The sequence below is a fragment of the Peromyscus leucopus genome, chromosome 17 (genome assembly GCF_004664715.2).
Source record: "Peromyscus leucopus breed LL Stock chromosome 17, UCI_PerLeu_2.1, whole genome shotgun sequence".
NCBI classification, from domain to species: Eukaryota; Metazoa; Chordata; class Mammalia; order Rodentia; family Cricetidae; genus Peromyscus; species Peromyscus leucopus.
The window spans coordinates 43,542,235-43,569,155 of NC_051077.1; the positions used below are offsets into that span (position 1 = coordinate 43,542,235).

The 26,921-nt window shown below is 41.8% G+C and overlaps 1 protein-coding gene across 3 annotated transcripts in view; it reads left to right on the forward strand.

The window, feature by feature from the left end:
* The window catches only part of Aadat (aminoadipate aminotransferase), a 42,321-nt gene that overhangs the window by 8,458 nt on the left and 6,942 nt on the right, over positions 1-26,921 (forward strand). For 2 of the 3 annotated variants that reach the window (XM_037211748.1, XM_028881059.2), the window contains exons 3-10: positions 7,492-7,624; positions 10,498-10,572; positions 14,685-14,894; positions 17,136-17,201; positions 19,498-19,580; positions 20,057-20,153; positions 22,289-22,350; positions 23,396-23,460. In XM_037211748.1, coding sequence (XP_037067643.1) covers positions 7,492-7,624; positions 10,498-10,572; positions 14,685-14,894; positions 17,136-17,201; positions 19,498-19,580; positions 20,057-20,153; positions 22,289-22,350; positions 23,396-23,460 — 791 coding nt within the window. Of the gene's footprint in view, positions 1-7,491; positions 7,625-10,497; positions 10,573-14,684; positions 14,895-17,135; positions 17,202-19,497; positions 19,581-20,056; positions 20,154-22,288; positions 22,351-23,395; positions 23,461-24,002; positions 24,897-26,921 lie in introns of those variants that run through there. The other variant, XM_037211749.1, reaches the window with a different exon arrangement.

The following is a 26,921-nucleotide window of genomic DNA, read 5'->3' on the forward strand; positions in this document are numbered from 1 at the left end:
TTGAAGCGTTTAATTGGTCTGGAGTATTTAATTTCCGGGACCCAGAAAGCCATGTCACTAGCTGTCTCGGTTGCCCAATGCGCTGCCCCACATGAATCTGATTGTTTTTGTAGGGGGCTGTAAATGATCTTAATTTCTCCAGTAAAGTCAGGATCAATTCCTCCTGGGACAACATTAATACCTTGTACAGCAGAGGTGCTACAGCCTATGATTAGCTCCAGTGTCCCTTCTGAGGGAAGTCCATAGACTCTCATATAAAGACACACTGATGGGGGGGGGGTCAGGTGTTAGTGTTATGAAGGAGGGGAACATAAATCCAGTCCTAAAGCCTATATATTTCAGACCTCAATAAAAACTTTATCCATATTCAAATTTTTATGACTTATTTCATAACTTTAGACCTAACTTAGGCATACATCCTCAGTATATCTAGATTATTACACAGACTCATGTACCATTTATAACATATCAAGATGTTTATGTTATATTTATCTATCCCAATAACCTGTATTTCTCATATGCTAAGTTATTTCCTAACTTTCCTAAACATTCTTTATATCTAAGCCTTCATATCCTTATAAAACCTTTACATCTAAAAGCATCTTTGTATTTAATTCGTCAGGAGACATAGGTGATCGATTACTGAGAGCAGCCAAAGCAGAGTAAATTCCTTTAAACCAAGGAGCAGTAAAAGATTATTTTGAATTCTGTTTGGTGAACTGTCTTTTATTTAAAATTGGATAGTAAGGCGAATTATCTTTAGACCTGGTAGATGGAAATATAATCTAAATGATCCCAAAGTGCAATTTGGATAAAACCCTGGCAATAAGAGGCATGGTAGAGTTTTGTCTATAGTGGGAAGCTTAAACATTTTAAATGCCAGGGGGTTAAGTAAGGAATTGATTATATTAATATTTAGCACACCTAGCATTTATATAAACATAGTTTTGTATACATTAGAGAATTTGATCATTTATAAGATGATGAAGCTTAAACTTACATCCTAATCATTTTAATAGCTTATAATTTAAGTACAACTTATCCTTAACAGTTTATAGTTTAAGTTGGTCAATTAATCAATAAGTTGTATTTCTTAATCATCTTTAATCATTTATAATTAAAGTAAACTTATTCTTAACAGTTTATAAGTTAGTTGTCCTTATAAACTTAGAACGTTAAGTTTAATCCCTGTTAGGTTTAGCATTAAAAATAAAAAGTTTGTACTGAAGTTATTTTAATATAGAAACAAAGAGTTCTTTATCAGAAATATAGTAGATAAGGAGAATGACAATTTAATAAATACTTTATGGTGTATCCTGACATAAGATAAGCACAGTAAAGAGCCCAAAATAATTGTTATAAGAATGAAAAGGGGGGAAAGACTTATTTTTAAGCTATATCAGCCTGTCTGTATCAGGCCAGCCAGTTGCTGGAATGGCAGGGGGAGGGGAGGGGTGGAGACACAGTCCCAGATGAAAGCTGAGACATAGACAGTGGAGATGTAAGGAGATTAATTAGTTATTGACAAGCAGTCAGGCTCAGAGAGTAAAAGAAGGCAGATGTTCAGAAGAGAAGTAAGCATTTATTTGAGCAGGATTTCTCAGTCCTCAAATGTCTTTGGGGTCCAAGAAACCTGTAGGAATTTACAGATCATGGGAGGAGCATCCCCCCTCATAGATCTGGTTCTGAACGAGTTAACTGGAAGTCCCTGGACTTGGCCAAGATTTTTGTAAATAACCAAGAACTTCATAGTAACAGTCAACCCGGAAAGAGAAAGAGAGAAAAAGACACTTTTTTAAATTCAGCAATAGGGAAAGATCTAAAGAAATCATTTCTGAATGTTGGGAATTGCCATTAGTTTTTTGTTTTGTTTTGTTTTTCCATTAGTTTTTAAATGGGCTCGGCAATGAGGCTTGTCCAAGGCAGTTTCAAAGTTAAAGTCTCAAAGTGAAAGTTCACTCTTTAGTTTCCAGTGAGTCTTAGCAAAAAAAAAAAAAAAAAAAAAAGTTTGTAGCAGGAGCTGCCACTTCGGAAAGCTCTGGATAACATAACAAACTTCATTGGCTCTACTTTACGTTCTCAGGAGGTGTGGTAATATTGTGTTAATCTCTTTGTAAGACCCTGAATGAAATAACAGCAGGTTTCTCTCTAGAAGGGAGGGGTTAGAATCTCTGCTGCCCATCACAGCCTGCCAATGAATCCATTCCACAAGATCAGTGGCTCTCAGGGATCCCCTTAATCTTTCTTTGAGTTTTTCATGGGGGTCTTTTGGGATTGAGATAGTCTACTGCTTCCTCATCTAAGTCTGTAAACTGACTGGAGCTGACTGAAATGCCTCTCATCTCTAGCCTGTGTTCTGTAACTTCAATCAAAAGCCGTTTCTCTTTAGACTCATTTTGACCCATGGTGCGAGAAATATTCTTAGGGGAGAGGGGGAAAAGGTTATTCATATTCAAGCTACTCACTGAGGTACGGGATCCCTGGGGTCTGCAACACCCTTCAGTGAGGTCCACTTGTAACTGAACACTGGAAGTGACCTTTCCATCCTCCCAGGAAGCTAGATCTCTGTCTGGACATCCTCCATCAAGTGACACCTCTCTCCCTGGATGTATTTGGATGATTTCTCTTCTTGTTCTAAGGGTACTGTTCAAAGGCACCAGGTAACAAAGACTGTTGGGATCCAGCCCCTCTATAGTCTTTTCCCAGAGTTCCAGAAGAGATGCTACCAGTGACAAATTAATTAATTGGAGGGATTCTCAAATCTATGTACACAACTCTTTAGTCCATTCACTTCATTCTTCTCGGTCAGTTCTCTCTCTACACAGCTTCTTTTCTGCTCTCATACTTAGCTCCTACTTCTCCTGATTCTCTCTACATTTTTTTGCTCTTAATTTTCCCTCCTTAGTTCTTCCCATCTTAATTCTATCCCATCTAGTTCTTCTTCCCCATCTAGTTCTTCCCATCTTAGTTCTTTCCCATGTCATTCTTCCTGTTGTAATTCTTCCTCATCTTAATTCTTCATCCCATTTCTCCAATCCAGTTCTCTCAAGTCGCTGAGGTTTACAGTTATATACCCATGCAAACAGCAATGCTCTGGCCAAAGCAAGCTCACACGGCTTGAATTCTTTTAGGGTCAAACAGAGAGGCAATAAGATCCACACAAAGAGCAGTAATTGTCAACTATCAATTTCAACCCACAAGGGAAGTGACTAATGGGGCATAGAATCAACTGAGGGCTGAATTCGGTTGATGGATCTAAAAAAGGGAATTTATGTGCTCGAACTATATTCTTGGAAGTGGTTGGTTAAAATGTTAAGAGCCTATAATTTGCTAAGTCACAGGTGAAAACAAAACTGCCTTATTTTCCTTTGGAACCATATCTGTCTCAGCCTAATCTCAGCTGTTCCATTTTCTGGCAGGGCAGGAGAGCTAGGCAGCCTGTGTCACAGCTTGATGTACCTGGTATGTAAAAGCCCTTTTGTTCTGAGTTGGTTGTTAAAAGGGAAGTCTAGAGCTACCACTAGGGCTTTGGGGAAAAGGAGGATTTAAGCTTAATTTGCACAAGAAAGAAGACTTTGTACCTAACATGCACCTGGCCTTGGTGGTTGTCTCAGTATGGATATTTACCTTATTTCAGGAGGCTAGTGGGTGGTCTGGATGCTTATCTATCTGCAGTTTGTCCTTGGATGTTTGAGAGGTATCTCAGATAAAATGCTCTTGTCCTTAGATGGCCATGGCCCTGGATACTTGCTAAAGGAGATCATTACAGAAGGCAGATTATCTGATTCTAATGCTAGAAAGGGGAAACAAAAGCCTGGAAAAAGGAAGTCTTGCTGGTGTGACTATTGTCAACACAGTTGGGGGAAGTTATCCAAATACCTTGATTGTATGGGGAAAAACTGTGCCCAATGAATGATCAATCACACTGTTAGAAGTTCTTAGAATCAAATGGGAAAGCTATAATAGCACACATGAAAATCGTAGCAGGAAATGGCTAATATTCAAAAGGCAGCATCAACAAGACTCCTCAAGCCTTGGCTTTATCCTCTTGAAAGACTTGGCTTCTTCCAGGTGCAGCTTTGTCATAGCCAGCCAAATTCCTACTTCATATTTCTGCACCCCACAGCAGTTCTCTGTTTCTATTTTGTTCATCTGAGCCCTCAGTTTGTTTGTTTGTTTAATCTTGGGTGTGCTGTACTTCTTTTTGTTCTAGAGTTTTCAGGTGTGCTGCTAAGTTGCTAGAATGAGATCTCTCCAGTTTTGCTGTGTAGATACTTAGTGCTATGAACTTTCCTCCTAGCACGACTTTCATTGTCCCGTAAGTTTGGGTGTGCTGTGTATTCATTGTATTGAATTCTAGAAAGTCTTTTATTTCTGCCTTTATTTCTGTCTTGACAACCCATTTTTCATTCAGTGGAGAGTTGTTCAGTTTCCATGAGTTTATATGATTTCTGTTGTTTCTGTTATTGAAATCCAGATTTTCCCTAGTGGTCTGATAGGATTCATTTCAATTTTTTATATCTGTTCAGACTTGCTTTGTGTCCTAGAATGAAACTCCTTCTCAGTTTTGGAGACGGTTCCATGAGATGCTGAGAAGAAGATATATTCCTTTGTGTTTTGGTGAAATGTACTGTAAATATCTGTTAGATTCATTTGGTTTATAACATCTGTTAGATACTTGAGTGCTTTGTATTTGGGGCGTAGATGTTAAGAATTGAAATGTCATTTGGTTGAATTTTTCCTTGGATAAGTGTGTAGTGTCCTTCCCTATCTCTTTTGACTAGTTTTGGTTTGAAGTCTATTTTGTTAGATATAAAATGGCGATGCCAGCTTGCTTCTTAGTATATCTTTTTCCAATCCTTCGCCCTGAGGTAATGTCTATCCTTGATGTTGAGGTGTATTTCTTGGGTACAGCAGAAAGATGGATCATGTTTCATATCCATTCTGTTAGTCTGTGTCTTTTTATTGGGCAATTGAAAACATTGGTATTGAGAGATATCAAAGACCAATTATTGTTGATTCCTGTATTTTTTTTTCTTGATGTTTTCATTGTTGGAGGTGGTGTGTGTGTATGTGTGTTCCTGTTTCACATCCATTTTTTAGTCTGTGTCTTTTTATTGGGCAATTGAGACCATTGATATTAAGAGATATCAAAGACCAATTATTATTTATTCCTGTCTTTTTTTTCTTGATGCTTTATTGTTGGTAGTGGTGGTGATGGAGGTGGTGTGTGTGTGTGTGTGTGTGTGTGTGTGTGTGTGTGTGTGTGTGTGTGTGTTTGGGTCTTTGGGTTTTGCTGGTGTGAGATTATTTATTTCCTGTGTTTTCATGGGTGTAGTTAACCTCCTTAGGTTGGAGTTTTCCTTCTAGAACCTTCTATAAGGGCTGAATTTGTAATAGATATTGTTTAAAAGTTTGACTTTATCATGGAATATCTTTTTCCTTCTATGGTAATTGAAAGTTTTGCTGGGTATTGTAGTCTGGGCTGGCATCTGTGGTCTCTTAGAGTCTGCTGCACATCTGTCCAGGCCTTTCTGACTTTTAGTCTCCATTGAGAAGTCAGGTGTAATTCTAACAGCTCTACTTTGATACATTTCTTGGTCTTTTTCCCTTGCAGCTTTCTTTGTTCTGTATGTTTAATGTTTTGATTATTATGTGGAAGGGGACTTTATAGTCTGGTCCAATCAATTTGGTGTTTTGTATGCTTCTTGAACCTTTGTAGGCATCTCCTTCATTAGGTTAGGAAAATTTTCTTCTTTGATTTCATGAAAAATATTTTGGGGCATTTGAGCTGCCTTTCTTCTTACTCTATTCCTGTTATTCTTAGTTTGATCTTTCTTTCTTTCTTTCTTTCTTTCTTTCTTTCTTTCCTTCCTTCCTTCCTTCCTTCTTTCTTCTTTCTTTTTTCTTTTTTTTTTTTTTTTTTTTTTTTTCTTTCTTTCTTTCTTTCTTTCTTTCTTCTGGTAGGTAGTTTTTCTAGACAGGGTGTCTTTGTATAGTTCTGACTGTCCTGGAACCAGCTCTGTGGACCAGGCTGGCCTTGAACTCACAGAGATCCTCCCAGGTGTTAGGATTAAAAGATTGTGCCGCTACCACCCAGCCATGTTTGATCTTTTCATAATGTTTCAGATTTCCTGGATGCTTCAGGTTGGGTTTTTTTTTTTTTTTTTTTTTTTTTTTTTTTTTTTTTTTTTTTTTTTTTTTTTTTTTTTTTTGGTGGGGGGTTGTTTTGTTTTGTTTTTTGTTTTTGATTTTTAGATTTAACATTTTTTGACCAATATGTACATTATTTCTATCATATCTTCAATGTCTGAGATCCTCTCTCCCATCTCTTGCATTCTGTTAGTGAAACTTGCCTCTGTATGTTCTAAGTCTTAAATTTTTCATTTCCAGAATTCCCTTGGTTTGTGTTGGGGTTTTATGGTTATTGTTGTTATTTTTACTTTTGGTTTTGTTTTTTTTTTATTGCCCATATTTTCATTTTCAGGTCTTGAACAGTTTTATTCATTTTCTTCCACTGTTTGTGATTTCCTGGATTTCTGTAAGGGATTTTATTCATTTCCTCCTTAAGGAACTCTATCATCTTCATATCATTGGTTTTAAGGCCTTTTTCTTTTGCTTCAGCTATGAGGAAATATTCATGGCTTGCTGTGGTAGGTAGCTGGGCTCTAGGGCAGACATATTGCCCTGGCTATTATTGGTTGTGTTCTTATGCTAGCATCTTGGCATCTGGGTTTGGGGTGATTATAGGTCTAGGTGCTGATTTCTGGGTTTATCTTTGTTGGGTAGGTGTTTTGTTCTGTGGTTTCTGTTTCCTCTCTGGATTTTTAGAGAGTGTGGTGGCTGTGTATTGCCTGTTTTACTGGCCCGCTCAGCTGGTGTGTTCACAAGGAATGGCTGCTGGTGCTGGAGGCTGGGATGCAGTGAGGAGTCCAAGAAGGGAAGACAGGAAGGAAAGAAAGGAATGGTCTGTGGGGTCCACAGAAGATGTGGGCTGAGAGGAAGGGAGGCTGCAGCTGGTGTTCTGTCACAGGACTAGGGAAGAGACTGAGGAATTGAGTCTGGGGGAACAAAGGGAGCTGAGAAGGTCTGTGGGCAGCCTGCCTGGTTTTCTGGCCTATTAATGTGCACATGAATTGGGTAAGCTTATAGTAACCTTCCTGTATAACAACAACTCTACTATGTGATGAATGTCCTGGGGAAAGCAAGCCTTCAGGCTTTGGCGTAAGTAGGATGTAGATTCAAGCTTGGCTTGTGGATTGAAGGACTGGCTTTATGTGAATTTCTGGCTGATTGAATTTATGTGACTCTCTTAATGTCTCACTCTATTGCCTCATTTTTCAAGTGAGGATATTGAAACTGCGAAGAGGCATTTGAGTGGCTTCTAAATTGAATGTACAATGAGTTTGATATGAAGTCACTATGTTTTCCCTGCCTACTCTTTCTATGATTATTATGACCATAAATTTTAAAATGCATTGTATGCCTTAGAATTCCAGAACTTCTGTCCTGGCTGAAACAGTTTCAAATAAAATTGCATAATCCCCCGACGGTCCACTACCCACCCACTCAAGGACAGATGGATCTCTGCATCACATCCGGCTGCCAGGACGGTCTCTGTAAGGTAAGAATGGAAGAGAAGGAAGGTTTTGTAGTGAGTCAAGCACACTCCTAAATGTGGTCATCTCCCACATACTATAAGGGGATCATGTTTTGTGGGCTACTAGGAGGCCTTTTTCTCTTCAGCTAGGATAATAAACAGGAAATTCAAAGTCAAAAGACAGGATGGGGGAAGACTGATGGTACATAAAAGTCAGGCACAAGTGCTTTGGGTTGATCAATTGATATTAGAAATCAAAACAACCTGTTCTTTTTGTGTTTAGAAAAAGAAAAAGAATCAGCTACTGTGTAGATTTTTGCCACAGGAGAAACACTTGTGGTTCTGTGGACTGACACTTAGGAATTCTCTCAAAGAAATGACTTTCATTGGCAAGCATATTGTGACCTTTCCTTGTGGAAAGAGACAGAAAAGTGTTTCTTCACTATCTGTTATAATTCCAGTCATATCAAAACAGGAAGCTAGTATAAGTGGCTTTATCATGGAGACGATAGCAATAATATTTGTTCCCTGTGTCCCATGGTAGCTGGTTTGGCCTTGTATTTGAATTCTTTCTTTTTTTGTTTTTAAAGCAAATTAACCTCATTTCTGCCAGGATAGGTTAAGAATAGATTTTTTTAATGTCTCTTAAAGCTATTTTATTTTTTAATGTATTCTGAGAATTTTATAAATGAATACAGTGATTATGATCATTCCACCCCATATTTCCTCCCTCCAAGTCTCTTGAACCCACAAACATGTCTTCCTCCCGAATTCACAGTCTCTTCCTTTTTTTAATAACTGGCTACGTCCAGTTAACCCTTTCTATAAATGTGTGGGTGTGGGACCACCCATTGGAGTGTGGGCCACCTACCAGCGGCCACATATGCCAGAAAGATGATCCTCTGTCCCTGGCAGCTGCCAACTGCCACTAGCTCCTCTGTTAGGGGTGAGCCTATGAGACTTCCTCGCCCTTTTAATTTCCATTCTCTAATCAGTGCCAGAGGTAAAAAACATCTCCCCTTTCAATTGGGACATGTGGTATCTGTAGGCCCCCTAACCATGGGAAATGTACATGATAAGCTGTTCCTTTTCTTTTTCATCAAGGCTTATATCAGTCATTCAGCTGGTTTGCTTGGTGACAGGATGTCTTGTGATGACCTGGTCCATTAGGAACGTTTGGGAGGAATATGTTTTCTATAAGATGTCCAAAGCTCAGAAAGAAAAAGATAAATGAAGGACCAGGTCAAATCAGAGCACAAAAGTTAAATCATCTGGCTCAGTTGAAAACTGCCCTATTTTTATTGCAATATATAGGCAATTAAACTGACAGGAAGAAAGACTTGAGGCAAGGACTGTGTAATACAGCATAAGGTAGGGAGGGTTTGCTCTGTGGCTTGTGTACAGTTGAGTCATGATAGACCCACACATTTGGACTGGAAACATTTTTGCCTGCAGCAACGGACCTCAGGAGTCTTCACACAGTCCACACCACCGAACCTTGTCACACTTACCTGCTAAATACTGTTGAACAGCACTGCCCACACCATCCTTTTCTTGATACGCCACCTCTCTCGGCCGGTGGCTCTCCTCCGTCAGACTTGTGTGGCCTCCTTTGCGTTATCCTCCTTGGCTTAGCTCTGATTTCCCGGAGTCACATTTCAGTCCTTGAGTATATCTGCATGCTGCATCTGAGTGCCTTTGCTCATACCCAGGTGATGAATCACATGCCTACCATTCCCATACACTTTCCAGATGCATTTGTCCACTTGTCTATCCACCACTACAACAGGATGTTTAAGGGAGAAAAAAAAAACTAAACTAAACGACTCCTCTCAATCAGATACGGGCTACTTTTTGGCCCTGTGTTTAAGTGATTGACACTAAAAATCTTCAGCTCTTCCCCCTTAGTCCCTTATAGTCCATAAGCATCCCCATTGCTTTTCATTTCCTCAGTACCTCTCAGGCCTTCCCTACGGTGCTACCTCTCTAGCTCAGACTACCTGTGTCTACCCTTGGGACCGTGTCAATAACTTCCCAAACAGTCCTCCAGACTTCCACCCACTTCTCACTCTTCTCTTACTATTTTATACTGCAGTCAGAAGAATCTTCCTAAACCGCATGTTTAATAACATGGCTCCTCTTTCCCTTCTAAAGTCCTTAATCACCTCCTGTGGCCTGAATAATTACGTGGGGTAGTCTCTTCTTGCCCACACCCACCTACTTTCTCTCTTCACCCTCTTCACACTTCACCTCAAGTCCCAGAAGTCTCCCAGTTTATGGTTTACCAAAAGGTCCCGATTGTCCTTGGTTCCTACATACACCAGGACATCACCTCCTAGATGGAGTCTTACCTAAGTTCTCTGAGTGCCAGCGTCCTGCAATGAGATGTCCACACAGATTTGGCCTTTCCATTGAGATAATTATCTGAACAGTGTCTGGCTCTCCCAGAGGGATCAGCAACTTCATGAGAGTAGGAACCTGGTCGTTTTGCCAGGATTTTTATCTCCAGTCCTCTTCCCTGGCCTGATTCATAGTCGATATCTAACACATTTTCCAAAAAGCAATAAAAGGGACAGATGGATTTTAGGAGCCAAACCAGTTGTGTTCTTTTTCATTTTACCTTACAGCAGGGGTCAACAAACTGCTGGATAGCAAAATCCAGGCTGTTAGCTAAGTTGGTAAATAAAGTTTTATTGGCACACAGATTGCCTGTGACTGCTCTCTCACTATAGAGGCAGAGCTGAGCAGCAGCAACAGAAACACTGTGGCTCACAGAGCAGTTATTGCCTAGCCCTCACAGGAAAATTCCCAAATCCCCCACTAGGTCCTGTGAGCACAAATGATGTTCTCAGAGTGGGCGCCATTTTTTCCTCGCTAACCTACGCTTCTTTTGTCAGGTGTTTGAAATGCTCATCAATCCTGGAGACACTATCCTCGTAAACGAACCTTTGTTTACAGGAACCCTTTATGCCGTAAGTACATATTTTCACAAAAGAGCAAGTCTCTTCCAGCCCTTTAGAATATCTGTCACCTCAAAGACCTTTTTAAGAGAAGAGTTCTTCCTTTGCAACCAAGCTTAATAATGTCACGTGTTTCAAACATATGTGGTTTATGACCATCCGAGCATCCATTTGGTCCCCAACCTGTCTCTCACAGTAAAGTCACTGTCATTACAATTTAACGTGATGCTTGATTGTGTGTGACAGTTGAATTCTGAGTGTGTGATATGTTATTCATCATATTAACATCAAAACACTAAGGTCAAAGCTGCTGTTCTAAAAAAGAAAATTGTATTTTTTTTTTAAAAAAAAAGGCAGTTTAGGGGACTGAGGAGGCATTTCAGGGATTAAAATGTTGACTGATGCAAGGAGAGGACAAAAGTTCAGATGCCCAGAATCCAAATAAATTCTGGTGGGGGTGAGACCTATCTGTAATTTCAGACTCGGAAGGCAGAGCCCGGGAACCCCCAGAGCCAGCTGGCTGTCTAACTAGCTATGTGTCGGGATTCTGGATTGGATGGAGAGACCCTGACTTAACGAACAAGGTGGAAGATCAATAGAGGATGATTTCCCAACATCAGCCTTGGGTCTATGCATGCACCACACAAACACACAAACACATACATACACATACATACACACACATACATACATACACATACACACACATACACACATACATACACACACATATACACACATAGATACACATCACACATACTTACACACACACACACACACATACACACATACAAGGAGGAAAGTAGACCAAGAAAAAAAAAAGGCATTCTGTATTAAATTGCTTTTAGAGAGTCTTTGGTTTCAGTGAAGTTTTCTGGAATCCCGTGACTGTTTTTGGTTATTTACTCTCAACAGCAATGAACTACTACCACCATATGGTCATAAGTTTAAGGAGTCGGGGAGAGTGTGTTCCAATCCCTTGGCCCCAAGTGGAAATGATCGATTTGTGTTACAGGAAAAACAGTTATATCTACAGTATGTTTTGAAACATCCAGGATAGGAGTTATGGGGGAGGCAAAGGGGCGTTGAGGTGTAGGTAAAAGTTTTAGTTTAAAAAGAAAGTTTAAGTAAATGGAATTATTTTGACTAAATATATTGAATTTGACCTGGGTGTTTTTTGAATCAAATTGTTAAGTTAACTTAAGCTGTGGTTGAGTTTCAGACAGAAGTGTCTGTGGTTATGTGTGAGTGAGTGTGCTGTGAAGCCGTCTGTGCTTTGTGGGACTTAATGACTTCAAATACTGTATTGTACATAGGGGAGATGTTACCTTTCTATTTGTATGCTTATGATATACCTTCATATTTGAAATGATACATTCTGTAAAGTGCACTTACATTTCCAAACCAGATTGGATTTTGTGCTGTTTTTCCTTGAATTCACACCAATATGAGGATATAAACAAACAAAAAACAGTACCTGTCTACTACAAATTATAATTAAGATCTTCATCTGTGACCCAGAGTGTACCACTACACAGAGGCTCCTAAAAGGTGTATGAGACACACTAAGCATGCCCCAGTTCTTCTTTAAAATGGAAAGGAGTATGTCCTGAAGTTACACTGTATAGAAATCATGTCCAATTTCTTAATGTTTCACATCAAATGTGACTCAATTTACAACAACCTGCTTTTTCATTGCCAAGTGCCTAAGTACAGCCATGTTACATGTCGGTTTACTATAACTGTAAACAAATACGGGACAGCTGGGAGTTTCTGCTCCAGTGTTAGGACCGTGAGGCTGCAACATGCAGAAGGTGGGGGACGGGGAATCCGCCTCGCCACTGACTTAGGTTGGTTCAGGGCATCCATTTTAGGATGTCCATGTCCACAAACTGGAGCACCAGCAGGAAGTGTAACTGGAACTAATGGAGAATTAAAAACTGTCTGGTGATATAAGGAATGGTTCTGGGAACTGCGGCACTTTTTCCCCCTCAAAGAAGCACAGGAGTTATCCTCATCATATGGAATAATTAGGTCTGCTTGTCCATGCTGTTAGGGTGGTAGAACTGAAAATTGAAAATAGATTCTTTTCTCATCCAATATATCCTGATTATAGTTTCCCCTCCCTCTCCTCTTCCCAGTTTCTCCCCATCTCCCCTCCCCTACAGATCCACTCTCTGTCTCTCATTAGAAAAAAGAAATTCTAAAAGATAATCAAACATGACAAAATAATACATAATAAGATGAAGCAAAAATTTTCCTGTCGAAGTTGGGCACCAGAATGCAACAGAAAAGAGTCCCAAGAGCAGGCACAAGAGTCAGAGACTCACTCGTTTGCACAGTCAGGAATCCCATAAAAAATACTAAGCTAATAGCTATAATACATACTCAGAAGAACTGGTATAGACCCATGTGGGTCCCGTGCTTGCTGTTTCAGTCTCTGACCTCATGTGTGCTGTGGTGATATATTGTGTACCCCAAAATGTTGTGAACCCTAGTAAACTTATCTGGGGATTAGAGGACAGAGCCAGCCACTAGCTTAGACATAGAGACAAGGCAGTGGTGGCACACACCTTTAATCTTAGCTTTCAGGAGGCAGAGATTGATCCGGATCTCTGTGAGTTCAAGGCCACACTGGGAAGAGAGGCAGGTGTGGTGGCACATGCCTTTAATCCTAGCACTAATTAGCCATAGAAGTCTGGGGGTTCTGGACAGACAGACAGGAAGTGATAGAGCTGGGTGGAAAGAGGAAGTGATGTAGCTGAATGGAGAGAGAAGTAAGATGGCAGTGCACAGAAAGGTGTGTAAGGCATGAGTATACAGGAAGTGGCTCTCTTGGGCTGAGGATTTCCTAGCAGTAAAAGCTTGTGGCTGGTTTATTCTATTCCTCTGATCTTTGAGCTTTCACCCCGAAGTCTGGCTCCGGGATTTTTTTTTCTGGGACTTTTTATTAATGATTGTTTAGCAATTTGTGTTACAATGTGCCTTGCTTAGTTGGTTCAGAGTGCCTTGTTCTCCTGGCATCCTCCACTCCTCTGACTCTTGCCATTTTTCTACCTCCTCTTCCACAGTCTTCACTGAGCTCTGAGGGGAAGGATTTGATGGAAACCTCCAATTTAGACTCTCTCTCCACATAATGTCTGACTGTGGGTCTCTGTATCTGTGAAGGAAACTCTTTCTACTTATAAAAGAAACTTCCTAACCATCAGTCTTACCAATCTGCCTAGAGAGACGTAATGGCTAGTGTTGGTTGTCAGCCTGATTAAGCTGAGAATTCTCTCTCTCTCTCTCTCTCTCTCTCTCTCTCTCTCTCTCTCTCTCTCTCCTCTCTCTCTCTCTGTACCTCTTCCCCTCTCTCCCCCTACTCCTTACCTCTACCCTTTCCCCCTCACCCTCTCTCTCTTTTCCCAACCGTCATGATGTGAATTATATGCTCTCCTTGTCTCCAGGACTGAAATCTCAGAAACCATAAGCCTATATAAATTTGTCCTTCCTTAAGTAGTTTTGTCTGGATACTTGGTCACAGAATTACAGAATGCATGTGATGTTGCCCATAATCGCCCCTAGGTACTGATGAACACGTTCTATCTCTTGTAAGATAATTCTGTCAGAGAAGGCGTGTCTCAAGCACTGGCAACTATCAAGCTTTATTTCTCTCATTCTGCACACCCAGCCCAAGGCTACCACAGTTCACTCCCTGGCGTCTTCCTTCCAAGCCCCAACCTCACAGAAGCACCCTCGGTTGGGCAGGTTGCCAGTCTTGGAGCAAATGGAAAAACACATAGACAACCGAGAGCTGGTGTTTTACGGTTTCTGCTTAGGAAAAAAGAGCACATTGATTGCTGCTCACCTTTGTGAACCAGAATAAGACACACATGACCAAGCTTAATACAGACGAGACTATGAAGTGCAAGCCTTCCCACAGGAATAGACGGGAGCTGTTGCTGGCCTCAGAGGAATGATAGGATTACATTATACAGCTCAACCCTCCGGAGCTTGGAGCTGAGTACAGTTTACATATTTAAGGGCATGAACAGTGCCATTCTTGACAGGTTTTTAAAAAGAAAATGATGCTTGCCTTTAGCAATCATACTGCATTCTTGGCTTTCTTTTGTCCTCCACAGATGAAACCTTTGGGTGGCAACATTATTAATGTCCCCAGTGATGAGCATGGGATTATTCCAAAGGAGCTCAAAAGAATACTTTCCCAGTGGAAACCAGAAGATTCCAAGGATCCCATGAAAAAGACTCCAAAATTTCTCTATACTGTCCCAAATGGCAACAACCCTACAGGCTACTCATTGACAGGTGACCGCAAGAAGGAAATCTATGAGGTATTTACAAGAGGGTGACAAGGATGTGTCCGGGCTTCTTGTTTATCTTTGGGGAGAGTCTTCAACTCAAGTTGCTTTTATTATAGTCCTCTTGTTTTCAGGGAAGATAGCTTTTAATAATAAAAGGGACTCCTTCATCTATGCCAAGATTCCTACTAAAGTGGTAGACAATAATTGCCACATCTTTTGTTTCTGAATTTACTTTCACTTAATTGACATTTCAGTACATGAAAAATGGCCTTCTTGACCACCTGTTGTGAGAACACATTTGGTTTCCATTACTGGATGTTTGTGTTTGCCCTGTGTTTTAGACTTGCTGCATCTATTTGCTACTCATTCTGGGCTACAAAGAATTTTTTGAAAAATGATAGGGGACACTTGTTTCTAAAATCTCTGGAGGTACCTATGTGGCCTTGTGTTTTTGCCATTTTTTAATATCAAGCATATACAGAGCTGTACAAAAATCTGAAAAAAAAATAAGATAAAAAGCCTTCTGTAAAGTCTTGCTGCTCTACCTGAGTTCCTAACCTTTCCCTACAAATTGCCTTAAAAATAAATGTTAAGGCCCATTTAACTACATTTAACAGAACCTAATCGTGTGCAGTGGAATCCCAGCCAGATTTCAACTGGTGCCTTTTATCTGGAAAAAAAAAAAACACAAAGGTTCAAGACATTGCTTTGATATTTATATTCTATTTTATCTGCCCTGGGATCTCTCCTGAGCTGTACTATCTACATAGTCCTCTATGACAGCATTATCCAGTTCCATGGTTATGAATTTCATTTTGCATGAGATGATTTCCCTCTCGCTCAGCTCCATCTCTTCCCTGAACTCCAACTTCTGTATCATTGTGATATCTCGGTTGATGACCAATGGCATTTCAAGCCTAACCTGGCCCAAATAGAACTCCTAGCTTTTCCCGAGCCCCAACCCTAACCTTCTCATGTACAACCAGCCCCTTCATGTTCTCCAGCCTCATTAGTAATGTCCATAAACAATGACCTTCCTTTCTCTTTTTCTCTCTCTTCTCCCTTCTTGTATCCAATTCATCCTGTGGACTCCACCACCAAGATCCTCTAAGTTGGCCCCTTTCTCCACCACTGCTCCCACCCCCACTTCCTAAGCCACTGTCTGTCCACACTGTATGACAGACAGCAGGACATCATCACTCACCCTGTTACATTTGAGTCATAGTGTAACTAACTGGTCACTGTTTGCATGGCAACCAGTCCTAGCCCCTGCTGTATGGTAAATGAAAAGTTGGCCTGTGACTTTCGAAATTCCAAAAGTTAAATAATTTTGTTACAAGTTAGTAAAGCTGTGTGATAGCATTACTCGGTTCTCAGTCTCTCTTTCTCTCTCTCCCTCCCTCTCTCTCTCTCTACACCTCAGCTGCACCCTATATACCAAAGCCATACTGTCCTCTTCTGTCTTTTAATCACCCCAAGTTTTTGTTCACTCCATCCCTCAGTATAGAATCTTCTTCCTTAAATTTGCATAACTAATTTAGTCTGATCATCTTGAGTTCTAATGTTACCTTGTCAGGAAGAGCTCCCCAGAGATTTGACCAGAGTAATTTTCTGTCTTAGTTGGGGTTACTCTTTGCTGTGATGAAACACCATGACCAAAGCAATTTGTAGAGGAAACGGTTTATTTGGCTTATGTTTCCATATCACAGTTCTTCATCAAAAGGAAGTCAGGACAGGAACTCAAGCAGAGCAGGAACCTGAAGGCAGGAGCTGATGCAGAGGCCATGGGGGGATGCTGCTTACTGACTTGATCCACATGGCTTACTCAGCCTGCTTTCTTAAAGAACCCAGGACCACCAGCCCAGGGATAGAACCACCCACAATGGGCTGGGTCCTCCCCCATCAATCACTAATAAAGAAAATGCCTTACACCTGGATCTCTGGGAGGCATTTTCTCAATTGAGAGTTCCTCCTTTCAGATAACTCGAGCTTGTGTCAAGTTGATATAAGACTAGCCAGCACACTATCCTATCACTCTCCCTCAGATGTGACCTCTATTTAATTCTTATTCATCTCCCAGCTGGCTTATGCACATCCTGACTTGCATGAGATAAAGAGCCTTTAGCAACTCATTCATCTCTAACCTCAATGTCTAGGATATCAGGAACTCAACAGTTCACGAGTGGATGAATGAGAATAAAGAACTGTGATTCCAATCATTTTCATTTTAGACAGCTCCTAAGAAATAAATATATTGTTTTAACCTTTTAGCTTGCAAGGAAATATGATTTCCTCATAATAGAAGACGATCCTTACTATTTTCTCCAGTTCAACAAGGTATGTGATCTTCTTACGTCACTATCGAAAGATCATTTGTGGTAAGTTATTAGCTGCAATGAAAGTGAACCTGACTTGAGTCAAAGGTACTTTTTGCTCTCACAATGAACTTGAATACATAGTTAGTGTGTTCTCTATAGTTTTTCCATCTTCCAGTCTTCCCAGTTTTCTTTTTTGTATTAATGCTCCTTCTAGAAGTTAGTTCCCTTTGAAAGAGCAGCTAGTTCTCTGAAACATGCATTTAGATGAGCAGAGCCCATCAGGCTGGTGGTGCTGAACTCCAAATCCTGTTTCACATTACCTCAGACATCAAATGAGGGCCATGGCATTGGCTTTGTTGGGTCCGAAGTCTCGCAATAATGGGGAACAGACCACCAAAGTTTATTAAACCAGAAGCAAACTTTACTCCAGAAAAATAAAAAAAATAAAAATAAATTAAATAAATAAAGCACCATGGGACACAAAATCTTATCAGCTAGCTGAGACCATAGCCAATGTTGGAATTCTGAGACTGTGGCAATGGAGGCGAGTACCGGCCCCCTTTTATATTATCATGCATGGGGTGCATGCTAGGAGCCATGTAGAAACATCAGGCATGGGATGCATGCCAGAAGTCACATAGAAACAACTATTAAAAGTTAACTTTGGTCCAGGCAGTTGTTGACTATAAGGGGCAAGGGGGTTAAAAGTTAACCCCTGGCTGTTGACAGAGGAGCGGGCTGTAAAGCAGAGAGCCGTTGTTAACAGTTAACCTTTAGAGCTGATGACTGTCAATTTCCACCTCTTAAGCTTCTAATTTTATATTTCTATATTCCTGGGCCCTTCAATTTCATCTTGTATTTCACCTTCAGTCTGGTGACGGTAGCTGACTTGAGTGATAGCGAAGGGGGATGAGGTAGTATTCAAGCTGAAGGGGAAACAGGGCTGTGCTCAGTCAATGCTCTCCATAGATACAGTAGAAAGCGCTGAAGCCACATAATTTGCACCCTTGTCACATGCTCCGAGCCTTATCTGAAGGATCAAGGGTTTTTTAAGTCATCCACACTCTAAGCGTGTGCTGCATTTCATGATGACCGTTTTCCAGCAGGCAGTCGTAGTGGTACAGGCTGAACCAGTACATGCCCTCAGGACTACAGACATCCATCCTACACTTGGATTCGGTTCCTCCCTTTACATCTGCTGAGAAGACACAAAACTTCTTTGCTGCCTAGTCTTGCAGAGCATGATTTGCCCAGCCCTCCCTCCCCGAGAGTGACCGCGAACCCCTTTCTCGCTTGCCCCTACTTTCAAAGAAAATCTTAGTGTCTATAGGGAAAAGTCGGCTCAGGAACCCCAAGACCACACTTGCAGCTCAAAGGAGATTTATTTGCCCCAGACGGACAGAGGGCAGGGAATAAGAGACAAAGACAGAAGATAGAGAGTGGGGGAGAAGAGGAAGAGAACAAGAGAGATGATAAGGTGTGTTTGTCCTGGGGCGTGGGCAGGATAAAAGAACTAACTGTCTCTGGATAGAGAGGAGACAGACTAGCCCGTAGGCAAACGACGGGTTATAAAAGTGAGAGACCCAGTGTTCCGAAGAGGTATTCAGTTTTATTTGGTATGTTAATGAGGTGAGCCAAAGGGGGCTTTGGATTGCTGGACTTCAGTACTTTGATAGCTGGACCTTGATAGTCAGCCTAGGCCGGAGAGTTTGGCCAAATAAGGGAATAGACCTGGGGCCTTGCTTTAGGAACGTAATCTAAAGGTCTTTAGCAAGGCAGGAGGGCTCAGAGAGAAGGACAAGGCTGCCAGAGCCATGTTTGCCACACTCAGGATGGCCAGAGTCCCTTCAGTGCCAGCCTGCAACATTAACTAAATTTCTCCCCTGCCTTCGCATCCGTTTTTTGTCTTCCTAGTCAGTTCCAAGGATCACGACTGTGTCTGAACAACAAACACCAGACAGTGCTGGTCATCTTATCTGAGCTCATTTCTCTTGGGTCCTTCATCTAAATCTAATGACCCCAGATTTCAGTCCCATCAGGGAAAGAGAGCCTGTTGGAAGTTTCTCCGGATTCATAGTAATAATATCTTGAGCCAATAAGGAAAGCTTTGTGAGTGTATGCAGCAGAGACCCTGAGGTCAGGCTGATGCTAGGAAAAGAGCACACACATTGCGGGTCTGAAGGCCTCAACAAAGGGAAGACATCACTGCTGTGTGTGCCCAGGCTGTGACTGTGACTGCCTTCTCCACTCTGTGCAAAGCGACCTTGCACTGATCAGAGTTTGCAAACCAACAGAGGTTTCCTTCCTATTTTAAGCCCTGGGTACCAACCTTTCTCTCCATGGATGTCGATGGGCGTGTGATCAGAGCTGACTCCTTCTCCAAGATCATCTCCTCTGGGTAAGGCTCTCATCTCTAACATGAAGCTAGCCTCAAGTCTTACAGTTCAAGAGCTTCTTCTCATTTAGAAGGCTTGTATTCCATTTGCCTGAAAATACACTTGATCATTAATAGGCATGGGTGCCCTATACCCTTTCAAGTATTTCACTTGAGTATTATTTTTACAATGAGTATTATGATTTCCGGTGTTCAAAGATGCTTGACTAGTAGTCTAGATTGTAGGAGGATGATCAGCATTTTGGAAACTGCTATTAGATACCATATTTAGAAATTCTTAATAATACTTGTATTGTTTTATCATACATACTTAAATTTAAGTGTTTTTGAAGTAAGAAGTAAGTACTTTGATGGGAATATTTAAGTCATCAAGATCTATTTGTCCCTAGATCATCACTCTTTTCCTAGTGAAATCACCAAAATGCTTCACATTATTGTTTATGTGGGATTGGTATAAAGCCTTTTCTCTTCCTGTGCAGGTTGAGAGTAGGGTTTATGACTGGTCCCAAGTCCTTGATAGAGAGGATTGTTTTACATACACAAGTTTCATCACTACATCCCTGCACTTTCTCACAGGTAAGCAGAATCTAGGTTTGTTTATTTGTTTATCAGAATCAGATATAGGCAAATAAGACTGACTTAAATTTACAGGGAAGAAAAATCAAATGCTGAATCTCCATTTCCAAGACAGAACTAGCAGACCAGCATCTGCAGAGATCTAATCTAAGCAGCAAATGAGCAATCATTTAAGTCGAGTATCATTATGCTGCCTGCCCAGAGTCCTTACAAATCAGGGCATACTCATCTGGGTCTCTGGGAGAACACTCAAAGTCAGTAAATTAATAAACTTTAAAAGGGGGGGCTGGAGAGATGGCTCAGAAGTTAAGAGCACTGGCTGCTCTTCCAGAGATCCTGAATTCAATTCCCAGCACCCATATGGTAGCTCACAGCCATCTATAGTGAGATCTGGTGCCCTCTTCTGGTGGGCAGGCATACATGCAGGCAGAATACTGTATACATAATAAATAAATAAATCTTAAACATAAAAAAAAACCTATGTAGAGCTAAACAAAATAGAACTGAATTTGATGAAGTAATTCAAACTTAGACTTCATTGTGTTGGAACTTACAATGATGTGAAGAAATCAAGCCTGTTCAGTGTCTTCCTGTCCATTCCTCAGCGGTTCATCAGAAAGCATTTTAATTAAAATAAAGTTAAGTAGGGAGAGTGTATAAATTTCCTCCCTAGCTTTGAAAAAGAACTGGGTTTGGAAATTATTATAATCTTGAGAATTAGAGCTTGTGTGCATGCTTGCATTTGTTCATGCATCTGCACATGTGTGCACATGTGTGTACAGATCAGCAGCCGGCTCCAGAGGTCTTCCTTAATTGCTCTCCACGTTACTTTTTGAGACAAAGTCTTTTATTGAACCTGGAGCTCATGGCTAGATAGGCTGGTCAGTAAGCCCCATGGATCCTCTCATGTCCAGCTCCCCAGGGCTGGGGTTACAATTTCCTGCGGCTGCGGCTGGCTTTTTACTTGGATAATCTGAACTCAGGTCCTTGTATTTGAGTAGCAAATACTTTACTGACTGAACCAGATCTTTGGCCCACAAAACAAAAAGTTTATATCTCATAGGACACACACTTTATGTCGTACATCCTAAAAACATCCCCATGTTTTACCGAACAAGGAACTTTTCTCATATTTTTATACCTTATCAACAAAAGTTTATTATAACAGAGTTCCTCCATCTTAAATAGAAAATCTCTCAATATTTAATAGAATATACCTGCCATATATGTTTAGAGGACTAAGGATGTAGCTCAGTGGTTTAATATACACTTAGCAGTCATTTGGTCTTGGGTTTGATCTCTCACACCACCAAAAAAGGAAAGAAAGAGAATATCATATATGTTTTCAAATTTGCAGAGGCATTCTAGTCCAAGAGTCAATAGCATGGACCTGGAGCTGGAAAATTTGTCTTGGAATCCAAGCTCTATGATCAGTTGTTTGACATAAAGAAAATTAACCTTTCTGCTTCAGTCTCCTTATCAGCAAAACAGAACCAATCTTCTTTAATTATTATGAAGGTTCAAATACTCAGATCTATATTAATAGTCATAATAGAGCCTGGCACATAATAAAGCTCTGTATTCGAGGGAATTTTTGCTTTTTTTTGTTTGTTTGTTTTTGTCTTGTGTGTGTTTATGGTCATTTGTATATGCATGGGTATGGATAGGCCAGAGGTCAGCATCAGGTGTGTCCATTTATTTATTTATTTGTTTGCTTATTTTTGAGACAAGAGCTCTCACTGAACCTGCAGCCTGCTCACTAGCCAGCCTCAGGAATGTCCCCTGTCCCCAACACCACCACCCACACCCCACCCACACCCCCACACCCCCCCCACACACACATACCTTGCACTAGAGTTATAAGTGTACACCATTATGCAGCATTTTGCAAAGGCCCTGGCATCTGTACTCGGACCCACATGCTTCTGCAGTAAGCATTTGATTAACTGAGCCTGTGTCCTGTTGTCGTCCTAGTTTTTAATGAGAGTTTGTTGAAGTGACCGATACGACCCCGGCTCCTTGCTGCATCCTTTTGTGTGTTGGCGTGCAAGCAGAAGTGATTGCCTTGTGTGTTTAGAAAGTACAAGCTCGGTTTTGAGAATGAACTCTGACATTTCAACTGTCCTGTCTTTCAGCTAATGCTATCACAGCTTCTGTACCAATGGGGAGAAGAGGGCTTCCTCGCTCATGTTGACAGGTACTGCGTCTGCTGTTAGGATTTTTGTGAGCAAAATAGGAGCCCGGAATTCAAAGCACAAACGATCCCGAGTACTGATCTATTATTTTCCCTTCTCTTGTAAAGATTTATCTATTTTTCATTTGTGTATATGAACGTTTGCTTGTATATGTTTGTTCACCACGTGCCAGGTGCTTGGGAGGCCAGAAGCAGACACTGGATCCCCGGAAACCAGAATTACAGACTGTTGTGAACTAGTTAAGAGATGATTATAAACTGTTAGGTCCATGCTGGGAACCCTACCCGGGTCCTCTGCCAAGCAGCAACTGTTATAGTCATTGAGCCGTCTCTCTATCCCCTTTATTCTTCCTTCTCAAATGTCCAAAATCACACAAACAGAATAGTCTCTTTCTTTTAGTTATTTTTCACATAGAAAGAAAGTCTTCTCAGCAGCATTAAACGTCTGGCCTGAACTACTGTCCACCCACACCAACACCACAGTGACTCAGGTTAGGGGTCACCATTTTAGTTGAAAAAGTATCCACACACATAAACATTTTAATCGGTAATCAGCTAAGGACATGGGAACTAATTCAAGTAAAAGCACACTTTGCCTGGTCCGTATCATACAACAAGTCAGGAATTGCTTTTGTTATGGAAATGTGGTATTTCCCCAGTCACATAGAAACAAGCAGGGACTGGTCCCTGTTCCTAGACCAGTGACTCAGCGGTTCAGTACAGCTGCCTTTCATCTCCAGTGTCCTCCTTCACTGAAGATGATGTCACTTTAGTCAACTAAACACAAAGGTCTCTCCTGCTACTTCCGCTACACCTAAACTCCATATTTTATATAGAAATGAATTTTGCTCTATTAATTTTTATTCTTTAAGTTCTCTATAATAAAGGGGGAAAGAATTTTTTTGAAGTTTTTCAGTACACATGTCAAAGCAATACTGTGTTCTCTTATGAAGCAGTCAAAGCAGGAAACTTACAGGATGGTGTCCAGAGCTCTTCTTGAGTCTTCGGGCAGTGCTCTGAACTCATAATCCTTGTCATTGTCTCCTAGAATCATTGACTTCTACAAGGATCAGCGGAGGGCAATATTAGCAGCTGCAGACAAGTGGTTAAGTGGTGAGTGGAGAGCATCCGGCATTAATATAAATATAAACAATAGCATCTCTAGTGTGGATTGTTATGCCCAGATGGCAGAGACCCCCCAAAGACCACCACGGAGACCGAATCCCGCATGTAAAAGCAAAGAGCCTTTATTTCAAGCTCCAGAGCTTGCTCCCTCTGTCTGTCCAAAACAGCGGTGAGAGCAGAAAGCCCTGCGCTCAGGTGGGGCAGAGTTTTTAATCATAGCAGAGGTTGGGGTGAGGGGATTTCCAGGGTCCAGGACCCTGATTAGCTGACAATTGTCTAGGGGTATCTGTAATACAAAAAAATGGGTGTATGCTAGACTCAGGGACATCTGGCCACCTTACCTAATGGTTGGAATGTTTGGCATGTCAGGTACTTCCTCACCCCTGGGTAGATCCCTGGGTGGTATCAGAGCAAGGCTTTTCCTGGATCTGGGTGTTGCCGGCCAGTAAGCCTGTCACAGAAGCTGAGTCTAGGCCCCTAAGCCTGTCATGGCTCCTGTGTGGTCAAACTATTTTGGGGCCCCTTCACAGGGTGACAGACAGACCACAACATGTGACCAGTCCTGGCATGGGAGAGACGGTAGTGGAGGTGCTTTCTGGCAGAGGAAGGGCTACCCTAAGGATAATCAAGTACCACGTTGTCAACCCTTGAGTTCTATCATCTCTGCAATCATGCTGAAAGTTTGTTTTTTTTTGTTTGTTTGTTTGTTTTTTTTATTTTTAAGTCAGGGTCTCATGTAGCCCAGCCTGGCCTTGAACTTCTGGCCCTCGTACCCCCAGTTCCCAAGTGCTCAAACTGCAGATGTATACTACCACACCCAATTTATGAGGTGCTGGCAATGGAACCTAGGACCTCATGCATTCAAGGCAAGCACCCTACACACTGGGCTACCTGTTGACAACAGATTTTGTGGTTCTAAGGGGACTTAAAAAAAAAAAAAAAACCTCAGTCAAAAAATTAGCCAGCAATATTACCTGCAGCTGAAGAAAACCCATCTTCAACAAAAACTTTCAGAGATTTAGTTGTTTCAAAATTTTGTTCCCAAAATACTTTGTTTCTAACTAAGAACAAAAACAAGTGGTATGGTATAATTTCAAATTTGTTAAAATCCTTTGCCTTCTATTCATTAGCCACAAATATTTGCTTAATATTTTCTATTGTTGCTTTAAGATTGTTTTTTTTATCATGGAAAGAAGTCCATGGTATTTTAATTATACCATTACAAGTGCAAATGGTGTAAAGGTTAATAAGTCAAAAATATCGGTGCCTTGTGTCTGTCATCTATCATTCTCTGTAAAGTTTTCACTTAAAACAGAACTATATCTGTATGATAAGAGTGCTTTCCTACCATTTTGTACAGGAGTGGTGAAAAATATTATCGTCAAGATTTTTTAAGTAATTAAAATCGAAATACTTGTCCTTTCTCCTCAGTTTTTCTGTCATCATATTTACACGTAAAGCTTACAGATGCAGCTGGAATTCTTGGGTTTAAGTACTTTTATCCCAATTAATTACATTTCTGCAGAAATTAATCCATCTGGGTGTGAGACCAAAATGAGCCATCTTAGAAATAAGACCAAAATGCTCTCGCCCCAAAACTAAAGGCCTAAGACTGCTTCTTTTAGCTACAGGCCATAAGTTACTGGAACAGGCCATAAGTTACTGAGACCAGTCAGTTCAGATTCCAGAAACCAGGGAGTGTAAAAGTACAGAGCCACAAGATAGTCACGAGGTAATGCCTGCCAGACTATGGAATGTCCTCTCCCTGGTTTCCAGGGTAACTGATCACAGAAATGCCTCCACCTGAGGGCAGCCAATGAGAAATGGTGGCGGGCAACCACTCCCTTAGAAGTAATTTCTAGAAGTCCCTAGAAGCGAGCCAATCAGAATTGTACCTGTACTAGCACCCCTAAATGATGTAACCTTGTGACTTTTCCCTTTAAAAACTGAGCTTGCAGACAGGTGGGCGCTTCCTCCAGCCTCCACTGCATTGGATGTATTGGACGAAGTCCCTGCCTAGGCTTGTATTGCTTTTGGATATCCACGATTAAACCTTGCTTTTGCATTCCGGCATGCTCGTCTTTGGTGGTCTCTCTGGGGGTCACGATCTGGGCACAACATTTGGGGGCTCTCCGGGATCCCCAGAGACCCCCGCCGGGACACCTAAGAGCTCCGGAGGTTCATCTGCACCGATCGGTAAGAGCGCTCCTTTTCTTGTCTTCACTTTCCTTTTACTTTCATTTTCTTATCCGAAGCCGGCGGTTGAATCTGACAGGCTCACCTTGGCGGACGCGCCTGTAAGGTGACCTGGAGGAGTTGGAAGACGTTCCAACCCCTCGTCAGGACGCGGGGGTCCTCACAGGTCCCCCCGTCATAGGACGCCGAGAGGGGTCCGTCTGTTAGGATGCCCGTGAGGGGTCCGTCTGTTTGGATCCGTCTGGGGATCGGGAGATGCCCATGAGGGGTCCGTCTGTTTGGATCCATCTGGGGATCGGGAGACTCTGTTGAATCGTCCCTGTCCCATCTGTAGGTCTTTGGCATTATTGAGGCTCCCTCTCCGGACTCTCGTCTGTCTGCCTGGACCATCTGTAGGGCCCTTATTCTTCCTTTTTGTCTGCCTATCTTGTTCGTCAGTGTTATTTGTTATACCTTCATAAATGTATAAATGTGTGAGAACTGTGGCCACATGTGTGAGTGTTTTATGCCTGAGCTTGTGTATGCATTGGGACTTGTGGGCCGGATTGCCAGCCGAAGGGATGGAGATCCCTTCGGTGGTTGAACTGGCACAGACTAACCTAACATTGCTTCCTTGCTCTCTCTGACCAGAGCACAGGCAGCAGGCAGCAGAAAGCTTGCAATGAGTGCAGGCAGCGGCTGCACAACTGCTACTTCGGGGACCCAGGGCGCTGCTGAGAGGGCTAGGCGGCCCGTGAGCATCACGGAGCCTAGATGCAGCGGGTTCGGGCCCCAGCTCGCTCAAAAAGCTGTGGAGTAGAGGCTTGGCTGCATGGGAACTAGGCATGGCTTTGTGCTAGAGCGGGCTGTGAGCACTGTGGGGCTCAGATATGGCGGGCAGGTTCTGGCTGGGCTCCTGTGTGGACATGGGGCAGAGCTGGCAGGAGTCAGCAGGAGCCTCAAGGAGCTCAGTGTGGGGGCTGGTGGAGAACTAACTGCCCCTCCAAGGTCACAGCTGAGGAGTGGCCTACAGGTCTGTGGGCCCAGCCAGGGCGTGGAGACACTTTCAGTCTGTCATTCTCGTGTTCTTGAAAATCTGAGGTTAACAGCAATCTTTTGTCTCCATGGTGCACACTTTCTCCGTTCTCTTCCATGCTGTTGGGTGGGGCTCCCAAGACCTGCCCTGAGGCTAAAATCTGATCAAGGTCTGGCTCCAAGAATGGAATGTCACCAACAGTTTCTTGTCTGCGGTACAGTGCTGATGCAAATTGAGA